General features: G+C 41.4%; 1 protein-coding gene across 1 annotated transcript; it reads right to left on the minus strand.

The window, feature by feature from the left end:
- Positions 1 to 306: 306 nt before the first annotated feature.
- Positions 307 to 20,078, minus strand: LOC134442401 (NACHT, LRR and PYD domains-containing protein 3-like). Its single transcript, XM_063192572.1, has 6 exons — positions 18,334 to 20,078; positions 10,677 to 10,850; positions 10,090 to 10,263; positions 7,751 to 7,924; positions 1,553 to 1,726; positions 307 to 313 (listed from the first exon to the last, which is right to left on the minus strand). Exons 1-6 carry the CDS (start codon positions 20,076 to 20,078, stop codon positions 307 to 309), a joined length of 2,448 nt encoding a protein of 815 aa, XP_063048642.1.
- Between the last annotated feature and the right edge of the window lie 2,515 nt (positions 20,079 to 22,593).

The following is a 22,593-nucleotide window of genomic DNA, read 5'->3' on the forward strand; positions in this document are numbered from 1 at the left end:
ATTAGAAACTTGAAAAAAAGGTCAACTACTAAATGGTTATTCTACACAACTCCTACATGGAACAAATCACTAAAGTGCAGCTGGTATGGGACAGCTACGAGATAATCTAGTCTTTTTTTTTTTTTTTTTTTTTTTTTAAAAACCATAATTGCACAACAGATGCTCTTTGATACAACTGTACAATCACAAAATGTTCAGATGAAGACACACAGTGATAATGCGTGGTGCAGGTGGTGTGTACAAGTGTCTGGGAAGGGCATCATCTGCTCTGCTCAGTCTGATGGATGATTGACGAATCACTAGTAGTTACCACCTGTGGGGGAAATTTAGCAGATGACATCATCCACAGTATACTCATGAACGGTGTGACGTTTTCCATGTGCGTTACACCCATTTGTGGGGGAAAACAGCCTATGCAAGTCAATTGGTGATGTTGAGGTTTAATAAATGAAAGATAAGTACCTGTAGACTAGCGTTGTTCACACGCAACATGCCGAAAACGTGTTGTGTTGCCGGCTGTTAAAAAAAATATAGCCAAAAAGCCGTCGCTGAAGCATGGACTGTGTTCATTTAGGCAAGCCGATGTAGCATGTAAGTTGATGAGACATTGGGTTTGTTTTCAACCATAAAGGGGCGTAACACACATTTACGAGCCAAGTACCCGGATGGCCGTTCATGAGTATTGGCTTCCTCCAATAGGATTCCTCAACACTGGCACACGTTCACATGCAGAACTCCAATCAAACTAATGGCGCCAAGCGCCAACCAGTGTTAATTTCGTCAACCATGACTATGACTAAAATATTTCGTCAAAGCCCTTTTTTGATTTTCGTCATTTAGACTAAGACTAAGACTAAATTGGGAAGCCAATGACTAAAATATGACTAAAACTAAAATTGATTTTCGTCATTGTGACTAAGACTAAGACTACATTTTTAAAAACTGACTAAATTAACACTGGTGTTAAATACAATAGAGAAAAAGAGAAGCAGTGTGTGTTAAAAATGTTAAAAAGAGAAGCAGTGCTCAGAGAAGGTTTATTCTGTCCAGTCAATGATATATGTTAAAAAGTGAAGCAGTGTGTGGAGAAGTTCTATTATGTACAGTGTTGACTAAAATGACTAAAAATTGACTAAGACTAAAATTGATTTTCGTCATTGTGACTAAGACTACGAATAAATCAAAAAAAGCTGACAAAATTAACACTGGCGCCAACCAGAGCAATGGCCTCTTACTGCAGATGAACTCGTCAGACCCTGCCGAACACACTCAACTAAATCATGAAAGCAATGCAATGACAATACATAGTCTTAATTACTTTGTAATTGATTAAGATGTGCTCGTTACCATTTTGGTGACAATTAGTTTAGCTCTGCACTAAGGTTTTAACGATTCTATAGGTAATATATATTCACAGCATTTACATACATGAACAATATTCCACACATCACACAGATCACAACTCACTCAAACACAGATAAAGACATACAAAGAGGCACACAGGCACACACACACACACACACACACACAGGATGTATGTGCCATAACGTACCACAGTTTGATCAATTTATATGTTGGGTCGTTCTGTATAGCGAAGAGCAGCCCCACTCCAGACTGATGAATTCTATTGCCTCTCAGGTCTAGCTCTGTCAGACTGGAGGAGTTTGATCTGAGGGCTGAAGCTACAGAGACACAGCTCCTGTCTGTGAGATTACAGCTATACAGCCTGACACACACACACACACACACACACACACACACACACACACACACACACACACACACACACACACACACACACACACACACACACACACACACACACACACACACACAATAGTGGTATTATTTGGGACGTGCAATGATTTTATAAATCTCACTGTAATCCATATTAGAATGGCTCATTCAAAATATGCATGCTATCTGAGTGAGTGATTATTCCGTTAAACATGAAGTTTGAGTGTGTGAATGTGAAAAGTAGATTGATGTTGGGTGTTTAAGTGGCACCAAACATGTTGCGGAGTCAAAACTTTCCTTGTTACACACCATTGGGAACAATACACCACAAAATTCCCTAAGTCCAAAAGGTAGCCTAAGTAGGCTATTCCAAATTACTATGTTCATAGTCATCATCATGGTCATTGTGACCAAAAGCTATACAGTATTCCCCCTGCTTTTTGCTTGCTGTTGTTTTGTTCTTTTTTTTTATTCGCAATGACAGTACCAGTGTGACAGTACCAGTGTTATACATTTAAACATACATATAGAGCTTTGTCAAAAGCTCATTTATTTGCATGAAATGCTTCAACCATTCACCATTTGTAACAGTGTTACGGCTACATGCATGTCTCGTTGCCTTGTTCTCTGTTCCTCCAATGAGATGAAGCAAGTGTGGGGGGTGGCCTAACGAGATGCACCTGCGCCTCCAATCAAGACCTGTTTAAAATGCTCCCCAATCTTCCTGCACTTCAGAGGCTATCTTACTGTCACAATGGCTGCTGCCTCTCCAGCCTGTTATTGTCTTTGTGTATTATGATTTTGACATTGTTGACTTAAAATCCCACAGACTGAGTTGACTTTTAAAAAGGTATTGGTCTTAGTGATGGGATTTTCGGCTCTTCGTTGAGATGCGGTTCTATCAGCTCTTCTTACAATGGAGAGCCAGCTCTTTCGGCTCCCAAACGGCTCCCTACATACAGTGAGGAGAATAAGTATTTGATCCCTTGCTGATTTTGTTGGTTTGCCCACTAATAAAGACATGACCAGTCTTTCATGTTAATGATAATATGTATTATAATATGATGAGACAGAATATCAAAAAGAAAATCCAGAAATTAACTCTAAAGAATATATATTAATTGATTTATATTTCATTGAGGGAAATAAGTATTTGATCCCCTGCCAACCATTAAGAGTTCTGATCCCGCAGATCAAATGGCACTTCCAATCAACTTGTTATCTGAATTGAACACATCTGTTAATAGTAACCTGCACAAAAGACACATTGAATCTGCAGAATCAGTCCATAGAATCAGTCAATCAATCAAACTAAACTCGCCAACATGGGACAGACCAAAAAGCTGTCAAAGGATGTCAGGGACAAGATTTAAGAAATCAACAAGGCTGAAATGGGTTCCTGGATGTTAAAGAGCAAGCTGTTGGTGCATTTCTTCAAAATTTTAGGACATACAAATGATCATCAATCAACAATCTTAGGCCTGTCTGTGGTTCCATACAAGATTTGACCTTGTGGGAATTTAATAACCAGAAAAAAAGAGATAAAGCACCTTAAAACTGTATGAGAGGAGCAAGGAAATGATCTCAAGGCAGCTGGGACCTCAATCACTAAGAAAACTATTGGAAACACTTAATACCACAGCGGATTAAAATCCTGCAGTGCATGTATGGTACCCCTGCTTCAGAAGGAACCTGTTCAGGCTCACCTGAAGTTTGCCAATGAACATCAAACTGGATTAGGATATGATTGGGAGGTGCTGGAATCAGATAACACCAAAATCAAACTGTTTGGCATTAACACAACTCGATCTGTTTGGAGGAAGAGAAATGCTGCCTATGATCCCAAGAACAACACCTTCTCCAACATCATACATGAAAGTGGTAACATTATGTTTTGAGGTTGTTTGTCTGGCCAAGACACAGGACAACTTCACATCGTCAAGGAATGGATGAAGGGAGACATGTAAACGTACAATGCTGCATGCCAACCTCTTTCCCACCACCACTAGACTGAAGGTGGGTCATGGATTGGCCTCCCAATATGATAATAATCCATAACATAGAGCCCAAGCAACAAAAGAGTAGCTCAAGCAGATGCACATTAAGGTCATGAAGTGGCCTAGACAGTTTCCAAACATTAACCCTATAATAATCCTGTGAAGGGGACAAAAGATCCCGTTTGCCAAGCTACAGTCATACAACTTAAATACTTTAGAGATGATTTGCAAAGAAAAGTGGACAAAAATCATTTCTAATATATCCACAAACGTTGTCATTAACTGAAAGAAACAAGTGACCTCTGAATGAGAAAACAAGGGCTTTGCCACCAAGTATTTTGTCTTCTTTGACTAGTCAAATACTTATTTTCCTCACATCACATTTTCCTTATTTTTCTGGATTTTCTTTTTGATATTCTGTCTCTCCATATTAGAATACATTTTATCATTAATATTATAGAATGATCATGTCTTTATTAGTGGGCAAACCAACAAAATCAGCAATGGATCAAATACTTATTCTCCTCACTGTATATGTTAACATTATTAATAATTAAATAGTTTTAATTTTATTTTACAACATTCTGTTCCATTATTGACATTGTGAAGCACTTTGGGTAGTTTATGTTATGAATGACCCATTTACTATAAGTCTTTCAATAATGACCCAACATTCCCAAAAGCAAAGTAAATTAAAAAATGTTTTAATACATAATATGTATTTCTGATCGCTGTGAGTGTGTCTGTAACACCTTCTCTCCACCACGGGCACTTTTAATGGACACAACGAAGAGAAGGAGGGGGAGAGAAGGACAAAACAAAACAAAAAAGCTAAAACGGCTCCCAAAAAAAGATATGAAACGGCTCCCATTGCGGGGCCGGTTCCTCTCGTTCACATCAAAGAGCCGGTTCTTAGAGCCAGCTTTTTCGCGACTGACACATCACTAATTGGTTTATCTTTTAGAATTAAAGGTTACGGTTGGTTCTTTGTTAGCCCCATAGGGCCAATTCATGTGTTGGGGTGTAACAAATGGGCTTAGGTAAGTCGTTATATGAGAGAGAGAGAGAGAGAGAGAGAGAGAGAGAGATTCACAGAAAGCAACAGGAGGTGAAGTTGAATGAATTTTGTCTGTCAAAGTTTTTCCTAGGTGCCTAGTTATGCATGGGCAGGACCATCTTCTTTGTCTCCCTTTAAAGGTACACTGTGTGAGATTTTTGGTTGTTTATTTACAGAATCCATGTTACCCATTCACTAATGTTACCTTTTTCATGAATACTTACCACCACCATAAAATTCTAAGTATTCATTATGACGGGGAAAAATGCAATTTTCATACATGAAAAGGGGATCTTCTCCATGGCCCGTCATTTTGAATTTCCAAAAATAGACATTTCCAGCTGCAAAAATGACTTTACTCGGGCCATACTAGATACCATTAGTTTATTACTTAGTACTTTCATGAAAAGATCAAATTTGGCGATAGGCAACCGAGTTTCAATGAGCAGCATAGTTGCAGTGCCTTTTTTGACCATTTCCTTAAGTTGCACCCTTAAACGAGCTGGGTTGTAACAGCAACAACCGGCATATGTGGTTACCAACCTACTGTATACATTTTAACATCTCACTACATCAGTGAACTTTGTAGCCCACATGTGCATTTACTCAACTGATTGCTACACGAAAATATAGCGAGAGTAGACAAAAGTGGCAGGCAGGATTTTAAATAAACAGGTATTCCACAAACACCACTGCTAATTGCGGTCGGTGCCAATGTGAGAGGTGTTTGGTGAAATATTTGTTGTGCTGTTGTCAATGTGTGTGCACCCTTACATCAACAAACATCACTATACTTTAACACTATACACATTCTCCAGAGGCGGCCAGCTGCAGGGTGATCAGTCCTGAGCTTGCATCCCAAGCCCAATTCACCTTGTTGGACTATGCATGACAGGGGTGTCCAGTTCCCAAAGAGGCTTGAGACAAGAGGGCTTACTCACATCATAACAGCGTAGTACGAAATGATGGCGAGGGGAGTACGGAAATGTTATTCACTGTGGAACAGGTCATAGGACAGCGTGAATGTCTGTCAGCTGTCCTTAATTACCCCCAGCAATTACTGCTGACCAACAGCTGCCGTTAATTGGCCACAAATTATCCATCATGGTGTCGCCCCCACTGACCATGTGCAAGGGAGTACAAAAATTGTATCCATCGCACCCACTGACCAATGACCATGCGCAAGGGAGTTAATTTTCCATCCACTCGTGTCCTCAGGCAACGCCCCCGTACTACACCGTGGCCAATGCATTTTCCCCCCGAGAGATTGTTCTTCTGTTGAGTTTCTTTGGTCAGGCCAAACCTCCTGCTGCACTACTTGGGGGCCCAACTGGGGTCTTTCCTCCTCAACCAGAAACACTGGCTGCTCCTTTCGGCTCCCTCTGATTCGGCTTTGATGGCTGTGCGCAAGTTCTGCCCACTGATTCCCAAGTCCCTCAGGAGTTTTGTTTTAGATGTTCCCAGGTAGCCTCTGCACCCAACCTCCACTAGGCAGACTTCCGAGTTCCAGCCATGATTTGTGCTTCTGCTCAAATGCCTCCTCCATGGAGTCCTCCCAGGGTACAATAAGATATATATATATATATATATATATATATATATATATATATATATATATATATATATATATATATATTCATCGTCTGCAAAATTATCGTGAATGCTGTTTTGACGATGAGTAATTTTGCAAAATAAAGATATTATTATGATGTTGCTAAAATCAACAAAGCGCTGTGACAGGAATCGTCCAGGCAGCGACGACAGTCAAGCGTTTCAGCCAATAGAAATGTTGTTGTGAACTGGAGAATAAGTCTGTGAACCAATGAGCAGACAGTGCTGAGGGGGGCGGGCTGTTTTGGCAGACTTGGGAGGTCAGAAATCTCTGTGTCACTCAGTGGAGGGGAGTATGTATAGATACAGTATCTTAACTACTTAGGTGGACAAGGAATGTCAAGTAAGACTGGCGCAGTGAGTTAAATTACAATGTGTGAAATTCAACATGCAATTTGCAGCTGCCAGTTAGGTTCTGCTTCCTATCCAAATGCATTGTTTCCATTCAAAAATAGCGGTCATCTAACAGAATCAGGCAATACATCATAAATTTATTTTTTATTTACATGGATATGTTTTCATGCCATGTGATTAAGTATTACTTTACAGACCAGAGCATATGCATTTTATTACATTCAAAAAGTGACAGCTCATCAGCACATTATTTCTCACTGTCCCTCCCCAGTTAAAACACACATGCAGCACTACTACCCCCAGTGCAGAATTGAAATTAGTCTGGAATCATGCACAAATAATAGACACTATAAATGTGTAGCTTTGTTGTACTGCCATGCTTTGTGATGTAGACATGCCATCATTTATGCAGACCTCTTGGTAACATTCCCCCCCTTCCCTCCTGAAATAGACCCTACTTGTTTTTGCAAGTGTTTTTGGAAGTTATCGTCAAATTATCGTTATCATGAAAATTCTAAAAATTAGAGATAATTTCTTCTTGGGTTTGCAGTGCACCAGGTCAGACCTCAAGGTGGAAGTGGTGTAGCTGTTTGCTAACATCTGCCAGTATCATCCACTTGTGTGCTGGGCTTCTCTCTGTTTTCTGGCTTCTCTCTGGTTTAGAGATCTTCCTGGCAGCTGTGGCCCCTTCACTGACAAAGGCAGTTACCCATGAGGCATCAGATGTTGGCAGTGACAGTTCACTTGCCATCCAGGGTGGAGGCGAGGCTCTTCAAAAATTCCTGAGTGAGACTGGATTTACACCCTGTTAGTATTGTATGTGTCGGAGGGAGGCTGGTTTGGCACACAGGACACACAAAGAGTCTTCACTGAACCACTGGTGGAGATTGGTTGGATTTGGAAGGATGTTGCGCAATAAAGCAAATCAAGGATGCAGAACGAACTGAATAATTTACACAAGCAATCACACACACACACACACAATCAAACTTACTCCAGTGTTTCCAGCCTACAGTTTGGATATTCCAGTCCAGTAGACAGCAACTCCACTCCTGGATCTCCTAGATAATTGGCACTCAGATTTAGATGTGTGAGGTTGGAAGACTTTGTTATAAGAGCTGAGGCTAGAGAGGAACAGCTCCTCTCTGTGAGGTCACAACACTGCAGCCTAGGAGACAATCGAGTAACAAAACAAGTAGAACACAAACTCAAACCAAAGGCAAAAATACATGTGTGTATACATTTGTGTGTACACAAACGCACACATTCTCTCTTTCTCTCTATCACACACACACACACACACACACACACACACACACACACACACACACACACACACACACACACACACACACACACACACACACACACACACACACACACACACACACACACACACACACACACAGCCGCAGCCAGCAATACACAATTGTCATTCAATGTGCTTGAGAAAGCAGAAAGACGAATAACTCTAATTGAGGCAGATGAAAAAACATGCCTCGTGTTGGGGTTCTAAGGCAAGCAACGGAATGCACATGCTTGCTTTAAAAACAGTTGACCAAGACGCGAAATACTGGCAGTATCTTCCAGGGGGCAGAGAGCAAGCAGCATTGCGATGCGGAAATTGGGAACACAGATGGCAAGGAAAACAAAAAACAAAAAGAGGGGCTCCCTGGGCAAGGAAACAATACTGCTACTACTCCTGTATTATATTTGCACGCTCCTTTTTCAAAGTACAATGAGGAAGTATTATCGCAAATGTTTGTATTTTCGGAAAAACTCAATGAGACGCTCTTAAAAGTTGCTGCCATTGTCGCTTTCATTAGAAGCACACATGTGGAACTGTGCAGTCTTTCTTACGATAGCCCCCCCCCAGCGACTTTGAAGATATTGCACCTAAGGCACGCATTTGGCTACCGTGTCCAACGCGCGCAAAATTGACATTAAATATGCATGTTAACGCGTTCATGAACGAATCATGCACACGCTTGCGTATCCTACAGCAAGCATGCCGAGAGCCTAATTCTTAAATGAAGCTGGTTCAAGCATTTGGCAGCGTAATGGCTAAATGTCATTTCACCTTGTCTGGATTTACCCTGGGCACAACCAGCAGGCCATTGAGTGACTAATGAAGTCTTTGTTTTGGTGAGAATTCTAACAGAGCATTTTGGATCAGTTGCACCTCAGTGACATTTGGGGAAGGCTTATAAGTAGAGCTTTGCACGAGTAAACTCTACAGGAAATAAAAGCATGGATTAGTTTTGGATCCTGGTTTCATACATACTCTTTGATCTTAGCTTTACTCCTATGTCAAAAGATGATTTAGTTATGTTTTGATGTGAGATTTCCATTCTAGGAGAGAACTAAGTGTCTGTTTCCAAAATAATTATTTCAGTCTTGTCCTAACAAGAATTTGGCAACTGCAAGAAGTTCCATTCACACATTCGTTTTTTTAAGGCATAAGCTCAAAGACAATCATTTAAAGATACAGCAATGTAAGATTGCGTGTCATCAGCAAAGCTATGATACAACACCTTGTACTTCTCAAGATTCTCGAGATAATATCTCAACATGTCTGCAAGACTGACAAACTAGGAAATAGGGTCGAATGACTAAAATCCCAGTGGGTTTCTTTTTAAACAATAGAGATGCACTGGATCGATCCAGGATAATAGGGGTTTTCACAGGATCCGGATCCGGCAGGATCTTAAGCAATGGATCTGGTATCCGGCAGTTACCTAAAAATCAGGATCTGGTGTATCTCTAACCTAGGTTTTTCAGTCAGTCTTTCACAACCCCAATTGCTGCACGGCCGTTGCAGCCAGTGTGGCAGTAGTCCAATGAGTCTAAAAAATAGTTTGAGCCAACGTAATAAAAAAGGGCCCACGTGTGCGAGTAGGCTATATGTTTCAACCCTTTCGTAGGATCCGGTATCCGGTTCCGGATCCGGCAGGATCTTAAGCAGTGGATCCGGTATCCGGCAGGATCCTAAAAATCAGGATGTGGTGCATCTCTATTAAACACTACGAATATTTGAATTGCTATAAAGAGTGCACCTTAGACTCTTGACTGTACAGAGGGTGCTAAGAGCACCCTACCTCTTCATCCCCCTGTGATAGCTGCCCTATAATACCTTGGGCATTTTGAACTGCACTGAGACTCTCTTTACAGGACAATAACCCAGGACAATCACTTTCACTGCACTGAGTGTTTTGTTTGTGTGTGTGTGTGTGTGTGTGTGTGTGTGTGTGTGTGTGTGTGTGTGTGTGTGTGTGTGTGTGTGTGTGTGTGTGTGTGTGTGTGTGTGTGTGTGTGTGTGTGTGTGTGACGTACGTCAGTGTCTCCAGTCTACAATTTGTATGCTCCAGTCCAGTAGACAGCAGCTCCACTCCTGAATCTCCCAGATTATTGTCATTCAGGTGCAGTTGTCTCAGGCTGGAAGGACTTGATCTGAGAGCTGAGGCTAGAGATAAACAGCTCCTCTCTGTGAGGTTGCATTTCCATAGCCTGAGAGACACACACATGAGTAACACAACATGTTGAAAACAAACTCAAGCCGACGCCCAACACACGCACGCAGGGCATGCACGCACGCAGGCACGCACACACACACACACACAAATAAAGTGTGTAAAAGTAATATAATAATAGACACAATATCAAAGAATCTAGCACACACACACTACAAATACATCACAAATTATAAAGCACACACACAATTGTGCCATGTGCAAAAACACAAAATTCCACACACACACACACAGAGACATACAGACACAGACACAGACAGACACACAGACACACACACACACACACACACACATACACACACACACACACACACACACACATACATACACACACACACACACACACACACACACACACACACACACACACACACACACACACTTACTTACTTAAGTCCCTCCAGTTTGCAGTTTGAATGATTCAGTCCAGTAAAAATAAACTTCACTCCTGAATCTCCCAGATTGTTGCCTCTCAGGTCAAGCTGTGTCAGACTTGAATTGTTTGATCTGAGAGCTGAAGCTATGAATAAACAGCTCCTCTCTGTGAGTCCACAACACTTCAGCCTGAGACACACAAATTCAAGTCCAAACTCAACACAGACACAAACACACAGACAAACAGACACACACACACATGCTCATACACACACACATGCGCACACACGCACACAGACACATCACCACAACTACAACAATGAAAGTGTAAATTGAAGGCCCTACTGGAAAACTCCAACTCCCATTCTTATTGTGAAACACGTTTTCCAAAATATTTTTTCTGACTTTTTTTTTTTTTTTTAACTCTTTCTAGGTAGACAGTTGTGTGCTGCTTCAGGTTATGATGTTGGTTCTCTGATTGAGCTTATGGAGTATAGTAGCACACACTCCCGCACATCAGAGGAGAAGCTAGAGACGAAAATATAATTTTATGAAATAGTCAGTGCTATTAACATGCTATTTCCACACTATTACCACACATGGTATTTTATCAACATGTTTTTTTTTTTTTTTTTACAGATTGGGCGATTACTTTCATGGGGGACAGTGTTAGGTGCAAAAATCATTTTCAATGTTTGTTGAATTGTGTGCATGATGAATTGATTCTGTTGTTTGTGCTGGACCAGAGATATGTCCACTAATTTTGTTTTGTGCAGTGTGCACTTGTGTGCTGTGGAGTGTTGTTAATCCTTTTGGCTGAATGTGCTCACATGCACTGTTAAATCGAAAGGTAACACTTTGTCGAAGTATTTATTGGAAATGAACAGATAATATCTTGTATGTAAACTAGCTTCATTTTAGAGATGTTTTACCCTCAAATGGGCTTCTTTGCCAGCAATAGGTTTTGGAGACATTCTGTGTGCCTAAAGACTGTCAGCTGTCCTGTCGTAAATCAGTCAAGGTGTCAAGAGTCCCTGCTCTTTCAGTGGCTCAAGCACAAGTATAGCTGAGGGTCAGTCCACACTGACATGGCCGAAGGTTGGGTAGCTGGGCCTGCAGACAGAAGGTCTGGACTGATCCACTGAGTTAAGCTGACACATACTATTTGTGTAGGTGATGTAGGTACAATTCCTGCCACTTCTCTACGCAGAGAAACTCATGACAAAGTTATGAGAATCATGTGACAAACTGATGATGATTGAGACGAAGGTCATTAACCCTTTAAGCGCCACAATTTATTTTTCAAAAAAGCTGAATTTTGGCATGATAAATTCAAATGACTGTGGCTTGACACTGGTAACAGATAGAGCTTGACTGTCAATTAGACAAATATTGGGGATGACCCCAAGATTATTTTGGGAGTAAATATGCATACCTAATTTGCATATTATGACGTCATATGGTGGCGGCCATTTTGAATTTATAATAATTTTTGGAAAATATTGATAATTTTCAATAGATTATTGAATTTATTTAGCAATATTTGACATTCCATTACTATCACGTAGTGCACATACACTATGGTCAAGGACATAAGTAGTTTTAGGCAGAATATATATAGTATATATTGTAATATTGCAATAGGCCTAATATAATGCAATATTTTTCAAAAAAGCTGAATGTTGGCATGATAAATTCAAATGACTGTGGCTTGACACTGGTAACAGATAGAGCTTGACTGTCAATTAGACAAATATTGGGGATGACCCCAAGATTATTTTGGGAGTAAATATGCATACCTAATTTGCATATTATGAAGTCATATGGTGGCGGCCATTTTGAATTTTTAATAATTTTTGGAAAATATTGATAATTTTCAATAGATTATTGAATTTATTTAGCAATATTTGACATTCCATTACTATCACGTAGTGCACATACACTATGGTCAAGGAAATAAGTAGTTTTAGGCAGAATATATATAGTATATATTGTAATATTGCAATAGGCCTAATATAATGCAATAATATTGAAATATATAATGCAACAATTACTACTTTTGCCTGGAGGGCCGAACATGTTTGTATCTGTAACCTGTACCTTTTTAGCTTGTGAAACTTTCACAGAAAGGGTCAGCACACACATATTCAATTCATATTTATGCCTATTTTTACATCTGTATAGCCTACTATGGCCTTTGGAGCAGGCGCTGTATAGGCAGTAAAATGGTTGATCATGGCACAGTCTAGCTCAGTGACTTCTACAGTTTGTCACTTACATTTCACAAAACTAATGGGCAAATTGTCAACATAATGGGTATGAAATCACAAGTATTATATCCATAGTATTGTGTCCAACGTAATTAGGCTACGTTATAGCCTGACACCTGAAGCCGATCAGGAACACAATCCCCGCCCCCTCGCGTGGAGAGCGCAGCGCCCTTCCACCCTCTCCCCCGTTTGAGAGAAATATATCGCCACCTCTTTCGTCTTTATTTGCTGTTTTACTGATTTATAACTCTTACAAAGACAGTCAAAACGCTGTGACCAGTCTGATTGTCAACAACGAGTCTAAAACATTCATGTTTTAGGGTTGCCTATGCGTCTTCTCTTCACCGTGCGTTCTATTACCAAAACCTCTCCATGCGGAGATATGGCACGTTCGCCGCTGCCATCCACCCAGTAGAAGTCAGAAAGAGGGACAGAATGAGTGCGTGTGTGCTGCTTGGTGAACAGTGTTTGTCTGATCCCAGGATTATTGCGCTTGCGTCCGGATAGGTGGCTACCCGCATCTCCGAGGGCTGAATGGAGGCAGCCCAAGCTAACATTACCAGGCCCACTTCTCTCACCCTAATTCCTCCACCAATACCTGTATGGACACTACGATTGCATTCGCCACTACCACCGACTCACTTGAGATCGGATAAAGTCACCGAATGAGTTTCAATGTATGTGTGTGCTTAGAGAACATCCTTGCTTCGCATGTCGGCATCACAGCCTTCGGAAGTTTCGCCACGGTAAACAAAGAGTGCTCGTCCGATCATTATCCCCCTCGTGAGATAAAAACTGTCCTTCGGAGTCAGAATAGGCAAATAACATGCTCAGAACTTCATCACGATTCAACTTCTCACTAGCCATGATGAAATAGCTCGCTGATAGTTCACTGATAACAACACAAACCCAACTCGCACGCCTCGAGTCAAAGACGCAAAGTGGCTACTTCCGCATTTTGTAGTCGCGTCACAGGTCGCGTCTTTTACTGCTTCACCAAAGACTCTGTGAACTACAAAATGACGCAATCGTAGTCTTGTTTGAAAGGGTAGCATGTCTGCCAACTACTGGTAGGGAGGATGAACACTATTAAGACCGCTGGTTTGATCTACATGCGCTTTTGTTCATGATGACGTACTGTCGCAATTCTGCGACTTTGGCGCTTAAAGGGTTAATGAATCATTAGTAAAAGAGTTACTTCCCCTCTGACCACCAAATGGCTGGCCCAGGGTCCCTGCCATGTTGTTCTCAGTCCTCCTCCTTTAGGAGGCGCTGTGACTAAAGCCCCATTCACAATCACCTGGTTATCGATGACCTTTGATAACCCATCGTCTTACCCCAAGCCCCTCACTCTAGTTTTGACTGCGGGACAGACAAGACGCATAGAGCAACTTGCGCAACATTTGGACAAAGTATTGTTTGATATCTGGCCGAATAACAAACATAGACTGCTGAGTTCATCTTACACACACTGTAAGCTTAAAACACCTTTGCAAAGAATTCCTCACGTCAAGTCTTAGATCTTGCCTGGTCATATCTGCAGACTTTTATCCGGACCCTGTGGGCTAAGGCGAGCTCACTGCGAGAAAATATCCACGCACGCCTCAGTGGAACAAACTTCTCGCATTTGGGATTCAACCGAAGAATCTCGAAGCCGCAACAACAAAGAAAGACTTTTGCACCCCCCCCCAAACTCTCGAGGACGAGAGAAACGTGGACTGCAATCCCCATTTCCAGACGGACGTACCGAGCCTTTGGAAACTGGATCTTCCTCTTCATCTCACACAGTAGGCACTGGGCATAGCTTATGTACTGAGATAGATGTGTTTTTGAACTATGACTTGAGTTATTTTTCATGTGCACATGTTTATTTGCATTTCTCCTGCTTCTCTGTCTATCCTTCTTCTTAGCTTAGGTTCCCCTCTGCTAACCCATTCTGTATTACTGGCTACTAAGCCTGGCGACCCCGCTTGTGGCGTTCGCACGGAATAGTTCAAGTATTGATTTAACCATCAATATTCGGAACTCTCCGAGAATCGTCACAGCGCGACCGTTTCGCTCATTAGTCCACAAATACACGCGCTGCGCCTTTTGTTGTAACGGGCTATAAAGCCCTAGGTTAGCTCCACGCAAGGCTAACCATTTGTTTACACAGACACGCATAGCCACTAGAGTTCCATCTCTCTTTCCCTTCTCTCTCTATCTCTCTCCCTCTCTCTCGTTCTTTCACTCTCTCCCTTTCGAAATACTTGATTCTCAGAACCCTCCGAGCATTTCGGTACTCTTTTATACACTTTGAGTGCATAATCTGTAGTAAACTCTGCTCGGAGCGCTCTGCAAGTTAGCCATTAGCCAAGTTGGGCTTGCAGCGTCTACACAAGCACGCTGAAACCCCACTTCCTGTAGTTTTACAACTCGTAATGGCTGCGTAGACGGCAACGTCTCCTACTTGTTATTTCTTTTATTTCGTTTTTCTTTCTCTCCCTGTTCTACTCGGACTTGTTATCGTTAATTCCAGAACCCTTTGATACATTTGCGCGTCCACTAAGGGACTTGAAGCGCCTGAAACCACACGGTTTACTTGCTACATAGCTGCTAGCTATCCCTATTGTTCACGGTTCTGATGCTAACGTTAACCTAGCCGAGAGGACGCCATTGTTGCCCAGCAACAGACACACATAGTAATCAGTGCGAGTTCCTCCCACTGACTACTACTCTCTCATCCCCTTTCATTTCTCTCTCTATTCCACTCGGAATTGTGTGCATTTATTACAGAAACCCAGACATTGTTGTGGACCCTTTGGGCCCTGCCTAATCGACATTAGGCCTTTGCTAAGCAGCTACTTATCAGTAGCCTTTCCATTGTCTATGCTTTCTGTAGCTAATGCAACCAGACCTCTGCTACACACACACACACACACACACACACACACACACACACACACACACACACACACACACACACACACACACACACACACACACACACACACACACACACACACACACACACACACACACACACAGGCTGAAAGCCTGTTCCCCTCTTCTTTCTTTTCCCCTCTTTTATTTCTTTCTTGTTTTATATTATTGTGCCTTATTTTTGTTATTGTTCCATTTAACCGACTTTGAATGTAATGCATTTTATTAGATTACCTAGTAGTTAATAAAAGTAAATCATTTGATTGCATTTTGTTGTCCTTGTTACTTTGTACACCCAACCAACCTATTATTAGAACTTTGCCTTCAGATCAACCTTTGTGCTTGTGTATCCCAGCTGATTACAGAAAAAAGGTCTCATTGTTCACTGTGCATCGCTGAGTAACCCAGTACAAAACGTATTATCAATTCTGTGTTAAGCAATTTATTGTTGAATATTGTGATTGATAGTCCAAGGATTTTATGAGACGGTCCTTGACCAAGGATTTTATGAGACGGTCCTTAAATTACATTTTAATTAATTTGTTTATTAATATTAATTAATTTATAATTAATTAAATTCCCAAACGAGATTTTACCTTCAATTCTTGGTATAGCCGCATGAGGAGTAAATCCACACGCAGCTTCCCATACATTAACGTAACTTCAATTACATTACTAGTGCGGTCCGTGTAAGAATTCCGATTCTTACGCGACTGTACCTACAATGAGGTATCTTAGTTCATGGACACAGCTATTGAATATAGTGTGGTTCTTCTAAAAGCCAATCAGAGGAGAATCCAAACTGACTAGGACTTGTGAATGTATTCTTGTATCTTCTTGCTGCACTGATGCTTTGACCATGTTTGTTACATGATGTGATGTCACTTCTGAGTATAAAGGTGTTGGCCCTTGCAGGGGTTCAAGGGAGAGAGAGCTGGGCGAGAGAGCTTTGGGGATAGGCCAGGTGCTTGCTGCCATTAGGGCTTCATAGCCCTGGTGCTAGCAGGTCGCTATGCTATGCTATTGGGACACATGGGGCATTTGGCCACCATAATATAAAAACTTGGGTTATGCTATTGGTAACTGTAATAACTTAGTTACTATGCTCTCTCACTTGCAATGTACAATAAATTGGTAATCTCTTGGCAAATGGACTTCTTCTCCTGAGTGACTTTATGGCTGCTTCCTTCACTGTTCTCCTGCACAAAGAAGGGTAATGTATGTTTATGGCTGATTGATGCCAATGAACTAAATAATAACTAAGTATTACATAGTGATAAGTAATACCCAAGTACTTCTATATTATTAGGTATTAATTGGTAAATAGGTAGAACATACACGAGTCAGATAGCAGGTGTTGTGCAACTGGCAATAGCCCATATTAAGTCTTATTAATTAAATTGGGTTATATCTTATTTATTGGCTCAGCTAATAATCTTAATTAGCAATGTGAGTTAATAAAAAGTAACAACATATTTCAGGATTTGAGAAGGGGAGAATAGAGACACCGAACTCCAAAAGTGTGCTCTATGGGAGCTTGTGCTTGGCTGCACTGAGATGTCTACACTCTCAGAAATAAAAGTACAGTGAGGGTACAATTAAGGACTTTAAGGTAGACATTTCACAAATGTACCATTACAGTTTCACATGTGTTTCTCGCAGAGTACACATTAATACCTTTAGTAAGGTACCTTTAGTAATTAGTACCTTTACAGTCAAAAAGGGCACCCATTTAGTTGTGCATGCCGAGAAGCACATGTAAGTACCCATTGTAAAGGTACAATCTAGTTCTTTAAGGTAAAAATATCACAATTGGTCCATGAAAGGCCCTTATGTGTTCCCATGTATATTTCAGGTACACACTTGATAGGGCTCAAATAAGTATCTTTTAGGGTACACTTCTTATTGCACCAGAGAGACGGTGAGCAAGTCATATTCCTTCAGACCCGGACATTTTTTTTGCATATTCCGTACCTTTATTTCTGAGAGTGTATGAGTGGACAATCCACATTGTACAATTTGAATGGGAGCATCTTTCCACTTGTTCACTGTCACGAGAAGAGAGAAGAGTCCCCCTCCCCTAAAATGTTCTCCTCTGATTCAGACAAATTACCTCTTTGGAACTCAAAAGGGCAGATGTCACCAAAGGTGAAATGATTTTCTGAATACTGCAGCTCAAACACTCTCCTCAGTTTGTTTCCATCATAAAGTAAAAAAAAATAAAAAATGAAGTAAATCTATAATATGCTGTCACTCAACACTGCAAAGATAAAGCCCCAGAGCTCTTCTCTGTGAGATTAGATTCATGCACACACACACACACACACACACACACACACACACACACACACACACACACACACACACACACACACACACACACACACACACACACACACACACACACACAAACAAACACGCACTCACACAGACACACACACACACACACACAGCTAAAGCCTCAAGACTGAAATACTTACTTCACTATTTTTGATCTTTTGATCACAGGCAGCATCCTCAGTAGACCTTCGTCTGATCTGCCATTTTTCCCATAATCCCACAGGATAAATTCCCCCACTTCCTGGTCTGACATGAGTAGCACAAATGCCAGAGCTGACAGATGGGAAAGAGAGAAATCTTCTCTGGATAACTTTCCCTTACACAGGTACCCTTGGACCTCTTTCACCAGAGAATCATCATTCAGTTCATTCAGGCAGTGGAACAGGTTGATGCATCTCTCTGGATTTGGGTTTTCCCTGATCTTGTCTTTGACATACTTGATTGTTTCCTCTGTGTCCTGTGTGCTGCTTACTGTATGTGGCAGAAGGTCTAGTAGGAGTTTCTGATTGGATTCCAGTGAGAGGCCCAGGAGAAATCTCAGGAAAAGGTCCAGGTGTCCATTCTCATTCTTCAAGGCCAGGTCCACTGCAGTCTGATGAAGCTCATGGAGTTTGCTAGCACTGAGCAGTGAATATAGCTGAGAGGTTTGGCTTTGAGCAGTCATATTGGGCATGTTGCTCTCTCTCCTGCTGATGTGCAAAAACACATATAAAGCTGCCAGGAACTCCTGAATGCTCAGATGAACAAAGCAGAACACCTTCTCCTGATCCAGCCCATCCTGCGCCCTGAAGATCTGGGTGCAGACTCCTGAGTATACTGAGGCCTCTTTGGCATCCATGCCACACTCTCTCAGATCATCTTCATAGAAGATCAGATGCCCCTTCTCCAGCTGCTGGAAAGCCAGTTGGCCCAGGGACAGAATGGTCTTCAGGTTCCAGATGTCTTTGTACTTCTGACTAATGTGCTTGGCTTGTATGATGAGGAAATATGTGTACATCTGAGTCAAGGAAGATGGAATCTTTTCACTCTTAGCTTCTGTCAGGATAAACTCCAGAACAGTGGCAGCAATCCAAGTGAAGACTGGAATGTTGCACATGATGTAGAGGCTCCTGGATGACTTAAGGTGTGTAATGATTCGGCTGGCCATTTCCTTTTCTGTGATTCTCTTCTCGAAGTATTCTTCCTTCTGTGAGTCAGTGAAACCCCGTACTTCTGTCAACTGGTCAACAAATTCAGGAGGGATCTGACTAGCTGCCGCTGGTCGGGAGGTAATCCACACGAGAGCCAAGGGAAGCAGATTCCCCTTGATGAGGTTTGTGAAAAGGACATCGACAGAAGCAGATTCTGATGCACTGTAGATGCTTTCATTATTCTGGAAATCCAGAGGGCGTCGGCTTTCATCCAGACCATCAAAGATGAAGGCAATATTGTATTTGTCGTCAGTGGAAAACAGAAGGCCATCCGTTTCCCTGAAAAAGTGATGGATGAAGTCCTCAAGAGAGTAGTCCTTCTGTTTCATTAAATTTATCTCCCGAAAAGGCACAGGAAGCAGGAAGTGAATGTCCTGATTGGCTCGTCCTTCAGCCCAGTCCAGAATGAACTTCTGCACACAGACTGTTTTGCCAATTCCAGCTACCCCCTTTGTCAGCACTGTTCTGATGGATTTGTCTTGTCCAGGTAATAGTTTGAAAATGTCTGTGTATTTGATGGGTGTGTCCACCTTTGTTACGTGTGTTTTGGATGTCATTTCCATCTGTCTAACCTCATGTTGATTACTGACCTCTACACATTCTCCCTCCGTGATGTAAACCTCTGTGTAGATCCTCTCCAGAGAGGAAGGGCTGCCCTGCATTGGAATTCCTTCAAACACACTTCGGAACTTCATAGATAGCCTGTGTTTGAGATCTTGTTGGCACCTAGGAAACAGTCCATCTACATACAATGAAGTATTAAAAAAAAGTGTTTTTATTTTCCCAGATAAAATATTTACTACATGCATACATAGAGTATACAGGTTAGTAGAATGTTTTGTAAAAGTAAGAAGTAATTAAGAGAGAGCAGTTTTTACCACGTTTCTGTGCTGATTGTGCAGGAGTTGAGGGTGTAGCAGCTGGAGGGAGGAAAGACATTCTGAACTGACATGCATTCATATAATTTACTCCCATACTCATGTACCTAACCTCACTAGTCCTACAGGTGAAAATATACCTCACATCGAAATGTTTGTCAATTGTAATTCACCTTGAATGACTTTTAAAACTTTGATGATATCTGAGCTGCACCGGTATCACATGAAAAACAGTCAGATTCTAACTTTGATATGACGATTGGGTGTTTTTTTTAAATCAGAAACTAGTTTCCTTTTACCACCCAAGTCTGAGACTTGCACATGTTCACTGTGCTGTTGTTAGAAAATGAAGAACTGTCAAAGTTGAAGTCTATATATATATCCATGAGTTCTTGCACAGCACTATACCACTTTTAACCAATCAGACCTCCTCACCATTGTGATAGATGTTCGTTGTGATGTGGATACTTCCCTCAACTGTGCTTTGTGACACAGCTGGAGCACTGACGATGCCTCCACCCTCAGCTGAAGTGTTCACATCCTGTATGTCTGAACAGCCCGAGTGTGTGTGTGCGTTGTCACAATGATACCTGGAGGAGGTGCTCCTGTAAAAGAATATTCCGGTTAGAAAGGCTAATACTGCTTATGTACAGATATGTGTAGGTTGTGTTGTAATTATCACACATGGATTTCCAGTTGAAGATTTTATAATGGAGTGACTTGAATGAGTAAAATGAGCTGGGAATTTAAAGGTGCACTGTGTAGAATGGTGGCCAGAGTATTTTAACTATGATGCTCATTGAAACTGTTGTTGCCTGTTCATGCTTGATATTCCCGGATGCTGCTTGATAACAACATTGATGCAGGGCATGTCCGGAACGCGGGTTCACGGAAATAAATGGCTGTTGAGTTGTACATCTCTGCGTCGTGTATTTGACAGTTTTATTGTATATAACACCTATTGCCAAATTTGATCTTTTCATGACCTTTTCTAGGATACACACAGAGCAGGGGGATGAAGCCCATCAGAAACGCCTCATTTTCATGTCACGGATGTCCATGAGATAGAAACCGCAGCCTGATAAGTGTTGAACGCCATCCTTCATTCATCCTCCGCCTTTATCCGCAGCTGCTGGTTAGGCTTTCTGAAGTCAAATTTGGTGAAGAGTGTTGCTTGAAGGCAGAGGTTAACAGAGGAAAGAGGGTACTGGTTCTTGATGATGATGTAATTTATACCCTGGTAGGGTAGAGGGACCCATTCTTCTTCACAACAGAGAACCCAGTACCAGTAATTGAAGAAGAAGGACGAATGATTCCAGCAGCCAGGCAGTTGCTGATGTACTGGCTCTTCTTTTGGGGGTGCACAACCCTTGGGTGGAGGGGTTCCTGGAAGGAATGGCAGTTGTAGGGCCAACGTAGGGGTAGTGAAAAGGCCTTGCCCTCATTGAACACCTCATGAAGTCTTTGGTAGCATTCAGGGACATTCAAGAGGTTAGGGGAAATCAGGCGGAAGCGTTAGGTACTGAACTAGGGGGCAATTTAACACGTCTCTCATTGACACGTCCAGGTTGTCCAGTCGAGGTGGGGGTTATTCTGGCACAGGAACTTCTGAAGTATCACTCAACTGATGATTTCAACTGGTCTTTCGACTTATTTTCATTGATGCCATGAGTAATGCCATTTACTTTTACTTTTACAGTGCACATACAGGTACATCAATGAATACAAATGTGTACTATCTGGAAAAATATAAGTTTTCCTTACTTTGGAACCGTCTGTGCATGTCGCTGAGTTTCTTCCTTTGGTCGATCACTCGCAATGGACAGGTCATTGAAGTATTGCACTCTTCTCCATACATGACCTCTTTACATTTATAAACAAAATGGTGGATTTAGCATGCAGTCTCTAAACACTCTTGTTGATATATCACTGATTCTTGAGAAAGTGGCTAAAACAGGTTGTAATGTTGACAGAAAAAAACAAAGTGAATTACAAAATTATATGGTATATCCTTGTTGACTAAGGTCGTGGCTTTTCAGAAATGCACAAGCCCAATCTCCCCATTTTGTATTTTTTTCAGAAATCTGACTTTTCTCTGATCACACCTTGTTTTTTGTCAACACCGTCAGACACAATTAAAAGTAATTAAAATTGTATTGATTTGGTTGCATATGTATCTGGAGTTTTTAAGTGATTATGTGTATTTTTTGGTTCACACATATGCCTTTAAATGTTGAAAATTCACTTTTGTTCTATTTTAATACTGTTTCATGTGTTCTAATTTGAAAATATGTACCGTCATACGATGCTTACTTAACGCCTAAATAGAACA

The sequence above is a fragment of the Engraulis encrasicolus genome, unplaced genomic scaffold, assembly GCF_034702125.1.
Source record: "Engraulis encrasicolus isolate BLACKSEA-1 unplaced genomic scaffold, IST_EnEncr_1.0 scaffold_151_np1212, whole genome shotgun sequence".
Classification (NCBI taxonomy): domain Eukaryota; kingdom Metazoa; phylum Chordata; class Actinopteri; order Clupeiformes; family Engraulidae; genus Engraulis; species Engraulis encrasicolus.